The sequence below is a fragment of the Myotis brandtii genome, unplaced genomic scaffold (genome assembly GCF_000412655.1).
Source record: "Myotis brandtii unplaced genomic scaffold, ASM41265v1 scaffold2658, whole genome shotgun sequence".
Classification (NCBI taxonomy): domain Eukaryota; kingdom Metazoa; phylum Chordata; class Mammalia; order Chiroptera; family Vespertilionidae; genus Myotis; species Myotis brandtii.
Genome location: NW_005360118.1, coordinates 266,153 through 271,735, shown reverse-complemented (window position 1 = coordinate 271,735; position 5,583 = coordinate 266,153). Strand labels below are relative to the sequence as shown.

At 65.3% G+C, this 5,583-nt stretch overlaps 1 protein-coding gene across 1 annotated transcript in view; it reads right to left on the bottom strand.

The window, feature by feature from the left end:
* Positions 1 to 5,583, bottom strand: part of SBF1 (SET binding factor 1) — a 27,450-nt gene that overhangs the window by 13,901 nt on the left and 7,966 nt on the right. The window contains exons 2-17 of the mRNA XM_014541203.1: positions 5,420 to 5,505; positions 4,924 to 5,061; positions 4,574 to 4,732; positions 4,384 to 4,494; positions 3,684 to 3,789; positions 3,435 to 3,567; positions 3,225 to 3,333; positions 3,023 to 3,136; positions 2,864 to 2,941; positions 2,434 to 2,547; positions 2,233 to 2,361; positions 2,059 to 2,157; positions 1,748 to 1,952; positions 1,557 to 1,669; positions 348 to 497; positions 10 to 76 (exon numbers count right to left, since the gene is read on the bottom strand). Of these exons, the coding sequence (XP_014396689.1) occupies positions 10 to 76; positions 348 to 497; positions 1,557 to 1,669; positions 1,748 to 1,952; positions 2,059 to 2,157; positions 2,233 to 2,361; positions 2,434 to 2,547; positions 2,864 to 2,941; positions 3,023 to 3,136; positions 3,225 to 3,333; positions 3,435 to 3,567; positions 3,684 to 3,789; positions 4,384 to 4,494; positions 4,574 to 4,732; positions 4,924 to 5,061; positions 5,420 to 5,505 (1,911 nt within the window). The remainder of the gene's footprint in view (positions 1 to 9; positions 77 to 347; positions 498 to 1,556; positions 1,670 to 1,747; positions 1,953 to 2,058; positions 2,158 to 2,232; positions 2,362 to 2,433; positions 2,548 to 2,863; positions 2,942 to 3,022; positions 3,137 to 3,224; positions 3,334 to 3,434; positions 3,568 to 3,683; positions 3,790 to 4,383; positions 4,495 to 4,573; positions 4,733 to 4,923; positions 5,062 to 5,419; positions 5,506 to 5,583) is intronic.

The following is a 5,583-nucleotide window of genomic DNA, read 5'->3' as shown; positions in this document are numbered from 1 at the left end:
CACTCAGCAGGCAGAAGGCAGTGACCAGGGGCAGCAGAGCGGCCGCGATGCCGTGCTCGTCCAGAGAGGTGCAGTCCTGCGTCAGCGGCAGAGCCATCAGACCTTCCCCACGCCTCACCTCCCAGGGCACCAACCACCACGGTTCCTGAACCTTCCCCAGGCTGCCCTGGGCTGTTCAAAGGTTCAGGGCAGGACAACCCAGTACCCACCCACAGACCAGGGCCTCCCCCACCCGCTGGCAGTGCCAGGCACCCTGTGGGCCCTGTGCCCATGGAGACCCGGGAGCCTCTGCAGGCCCCACACCCGTGTAGCTCAGGCCCCTGCGGGCCCCGTGCCGGCCGCCTCACCTGCAGGCAGCAGTTCATCATGCGGACGACAAAGTCGAACTGCTGGTGGTCCAGGACGGCGCGGTTCTGCTGCACGTGCAGGTGCAGCTCCTGGGCCAGGCAGCGGCGGGCCGCACGCCCCTTCAGGGCCCTCAGCACAGCGGGGAGCAGCTGGGGATGGAGCACAGAGGCTGAGGGCATGTGACTGACTACACAGGGACCACCCACTGTGCCCTGGAGGGCGGGCACCCAGGCTGTAAACACAGGGCCCTCAGGTGTGCCAGGCACTGGGTCTTCAGGGCTCCACACGCGACCGCGCGCGGAGGCAGAGGCAGGAGGATGCAGGCTGCACGCGCATCAGCCAGGGCGCAGACGGGCCCTGAGCACAGCACAGCACAGCGCTCAGCGAGCTCGCCGGGCCTCCTCCCAAGCACAAGCCTGCTGCTCACTGGGCAACGACTAGAACTGCCGCCCCCGGGCCCCGCCGCTGTGGCAGGAGGAACCCGGACAGCTGTCCCTCGACCCCCAGCTGTCGTGAGCACCACCAAAAGCAGTGAGTGGGTTCCCTTTTCTATCCGTTTTTTATTTTTTATTTTTTTAAAATATATTTTTATTGATTTCAGAGAGGAAGGGAGAGAGGGAGAGAGAGAGAGAATCATCAATGATGAGAGAGAATCATTGATTGGCTGCCGCCTGCAGGACCCCTACTGGGGATCGAGCCTGCAACCCAGGCATGTACCCTTGACCAGAATTGAACCCGGGACCCTTCGGTCCCCAGGCTGATGCTATATCCACTGAGCCAAACTGACTAGGGCTCTATCCGTTTTTTAAAAAAACATGTGGGTCAACACTTTCTGTGAAGGATGAAGAAACCTTTGGGGGGTGGGGGCGCAGGAAAGGGCAAAGGGGCCAAGTATATGGTGATGGAAGATGATCTGAATGTGGGTGGTGGGCACACACCGCAATATACAGGTCACGTGTCACAGTGCCCATCTGAAACACATGTGAGCCATTAACCAACGTCCCTCCAATGAATTTAAAAGAGAAAATTGAAAGAAATGGCTCTCACTGAACCCCACTGAGTTGGAGGGACCTGAGCCCTGGCACCCACTGCCCTCCCTGCCAGCCCAGCTCCCGCAACTGATGGAAGGTAAGGAGACCCAGCTGGGGCCCAGCGCTCCTGCACCCAGAGCCCCCACACCCAGCGCCCCCCGCGCCCAGCACCCTCACCTTCTTGGCCTCGAGCATCTTCCCCTCGAACACGTATGAGATGCAGTTTCGAACCACCTCCAGGCGGCGAGCACTGTTGCCATGGAGCCCGCTGCTCCGCTCCAGGATGGCGGCTGGGGAGCAGAGCACGCACTCACCTCTGACCTCACACCCACCCGGGCCAGACTCAGGGCCTCCCCCCCATTACGCACTCATAGGGGGCCCCGAGGGCACGGTGGTCCTCCTCTCGGCCTTCACAGCGGGGGGTGCTCCCTGCATCTTGGCCGTGGCCTGGTCCACGATCCACTGTACCATGCCCTCGTCCAGCCGGGGGAAGGGCCGGGGCGCCCGCCGCAGGTGGCTGGCCTCCCCCGGCCTCTGCACCTTGTGCATAGCCACGGCGGGGTACGGGTTCTCCTGGGGGGCACAGGAGGCGTGGGCGGGCAGACCAGGGCTCCCAGAGCTCCCAGGGCTGGGGCCGCAGAGTGGCCTCCCGGGCCACCCACCCGTGCCGCCCACCTACGTTTTTGTAGAGCTGCTCCGCCAGCTCCTTGACGTGACGCAGGACCCGCTGGGGGTGGCTCTCGTCCGCCCGCATCCGCGCCACCTCATGGGCCACCAGCTGTGGAGAGAGAGCGTCAGGCCCTGACCAGGACGGGGAGGGGTGGGGGTTCCTCCCAGCTGGGGCAGGGCACACCTCATCAAACAGGTCCGTAGGACGGTAGGGGACCCCGCGCTCCGACACGAAGCCCGCAAAGGCCATGCCCTCCAGCACCTTCATCAGGAAGTCGTCCTCCACCAGCCCACGCTGGCCCAGGAAGGCTGCCTGGGGTGCACGAGGAGGTCAGCCCGCAGGCACTGACTGCTGCCCGACCGCTGTGCCCACCCTGATGCCCACCTTGTGGAAGCGGATGACAGGCTCCGGGTGGATGCGGACCATGTGCAGACACCAACGGTAGCCCTGCAGGAGCTGAGCAAAGAGCCGCAGAAAAACAGCCCGCAGCTCCTTGTCCTGGGTCGCAGGTGAGTGCAGGTGAGTGCCCGGCCCCTGCACAGGCAGCCCTCACCCTCCACCCACTCCAGGCTCCACCTCCTCGAACCCAAACCCTGTGGGGGCCCTGCTCAAGCCTCCCCAGGTGCCTCAGACCCTCCTCTCCCTCCAGCCCCCTCCACACATAGCGCAGGGATGCCTGTGACAGCACCGACCACCACTCCTGCCCAGGGCCCTCGGAGCTCAGCGCCTGCCCTCCCACCTCCCCCGCGGCCGGGGTGGCTGCGCTGTGCTGGCGGCAGGCCTAAGGAGAGGGCACAGGAAGGCATGACCCCACCTGCATCTTCAGGGAGGAAGAGGATATTGTGGGGGGTGGGAAGGCGAGATCTGCCAACTCCAGCTCCGGGTCCAGGACCTAAGCAGCGGATAGGAGCGCGGTCAGGCGCACCAGCCCAGGCGCTGAGGCCCTGCCCTCCTGCCCTCCCCGTGGTCTCACCATGCTCAGCACGCTGTGGGTCTGGCTCTGCAGCGGCTCCGGCAGCGGTGGAATGTGTACACACTCGGGGACAGTCACCGTCCCTCCATCCAGGTCAGCCACAATCACATCCAGCTGCGGACCAAAGGCGGTGCACGGTCAGGGACCCGCAGGCCAGCCAGCAGGGCCTGGAGCGCAGGGCGGACACCAGCGTGGCCCTCACCAGCTCCTGGGTCTCTGCCTGGAAGGCTGCGTTGACGCCGATGATGAAGGGCGTGGGCGTGCTGAGCACCTCCAGGAGCTGCGCCGGCAGGATGGGCACGTAGGTGAAGCTGCAAAGGCCAGGGCTCAGTGAGGTGGGTGCCAGGAAGGAGGGGGCTGGGCAGAGGGGCCAGGCAGAGGGCTGGGTGGCAGCTGGGGCCCGGGCAGGCACCTGTATCGGAGCGGGAACAGCAGGGCCAGGAGTCCCCGGCAGGCGTCTGAGAGGCGCTGGTAGCTCCGGGACAGGAAGAGCACCTTGTGCTCAGTGAGGGCAGCACAGAACAAAGACAGCACGTTGGTGATGCCTGAAGGGAGAGGACAGGCTGGCAGGCCCCGCCCCAACCCACCCCACGCAGGGTGACAGCCTCAACCTCTGACCCCGGCCAGGGGAGGAAAGGGAGGCCTGTAGCGGCAGGCTCACCTAGCTGGCGGAAGAGCAGGGCCACGCTGCAGCGGCTGATGGGCAGGGAGTCAGTGAGTGGGGTCTGGATGACCTGCCGGTCACCCGCCCCCAAAGAGATGGTTCTCTGTGGGAAGAGAGAGAGTGGTGCTCAGGGGCCCCGCCCAGTCCCGAGTCAGCCCAGAGCTCCGTGGCCTCAGCAGGCCTGGAGGGCTGACAGGGCCCGAGGTGGGACTGGCCGGGGCAGCGGCAGGCCCGAGGGAAAGGCCACACCAGCCTCTGCTGGCCCGAGCAGTGCTGCAGAGAGAGCTCGGGGCCTCTGACCTGGGGCAGGGACGGGCCTGGGTGGGCAGAAGAAACAAAGAGTCCGTACCACTCCGTCCTCAACAGAGTCCAGCTGCACAGGACAGACGGGCAGAGAGACACAGTTAGACACACTCGCACATGGCGGCTCGGACAGAGGGGCTGAGCATCCAGAGACAGCACAACCAAGGAGCGAGAGGACAGAAACACTGACAGGTGCCAGGTAGAGAGCCAGGCGACACGGACACACAGGCGAGCAGGCAGGCCAAGGAAGGATGGCAGCTGGCAGTGGCACCAAGACACACGCGTGTCCAAGGCCTGGGGCTGTGCTCCGCCCAGGCTAGACTCTGGAGTGCCTACAGCCCCACCCCCACAGCCACGGGCGCAAGGAGGGCCCAGCAGCTGCCTCAAGACCCACCTGTGAGCCCCCAGCCAGGGGGATGATGCAGGTGAGCAGGTTCCCGACCACGGTCTCCAGGCCCACGTTCAGGCCCTCCACGTGGATGGTGTAGATGAGACCCAGGCTGTTCTGCAAGAGCCACAGACGAGCATGGCAGCAGCTGCTGCGAGACCCACGCCCTGCCTCGGGGCCTGGCTGCCCGCCTCACCCTGAACACCTCCACATGGTCCAACCGAGACACCAACACCAGAGTCTTTGGAGCGAACAGCTGGCCAGGTGGGCCGGACGTGCCAGGTGACAGTCGCCCTGAGCCTCCCTCGTCGGCTTCCTCTTCCCTCCCGGCAGCGTCCTCCGAGCACACGGCTTCCTGTGGACAGAAGCCTGTTCGCCTGGCTCCCAGGCAGGTCCCGTGAACCCAGCAGGACACGGGTGACTCTTCCGGAAACTCCAGGCTCCATGGGGTTAGGTGCCAGGACAACCACAGACAGGGAGACACACCCAGGGGAAGGGGCAGGGGCAGGGGCAGGAGCAGGGGCAGAGGCGCAGCCCCAAGCTGACCTGCGTGGGCTCTGCCGGCTCCCAGAAGGTCAAGCAGGCACAGTAGTGCCGCTCGGAGTTGATGTCAGTGAGGACAGCAACAAAGAAGGTCGGTGGGTTCTTCTCAGGACACAGCTGCCACCCGCTGGGCTGGCAAAACTGTGGGAGGGAGGGGTCAGGGGTCAGCTCCCTCTGCACGCTGCCACGGAGTATGTGCACAGCCAGGGCCTGGATGCCAGGTGCCAGAGCAGCAGATAGCACCTCCCTGGGCCACCGGGGGCACCTCACCTCCTGACCTAGCCCGCCCCCCACAAAAGGGAGTAATAGTCTAGGTGAGGTGAAGACCCTGTGATGCAGGACATGGTCCCCATAGTGAAGAGGGAGGGATGACAGGATGTGGGCACCGAGCACCCTGCCAGCCAAGCCAGTGCCCCTGCCCCCCACCCTCCGAAGCAGCTCAGACATCTCCTTGTCCCTAGCGGGGGCCTGGCCCCCCAGCAGCCAGCACCCCACTCACCAGCTCGATGCCCTGAGGGAAGGGGTTATCCTCCCAGTCCTTCTCCGGGAAGCGCTGCAGGATCTGGCCCTGGCCTTCCCCACTCCCTGAGGACAGGAGCAGGGGGTCAGAGCACCTGCCACCACCACCCCCACCCCCACCAGGCAGGAGCCTTGAAGCCTAGG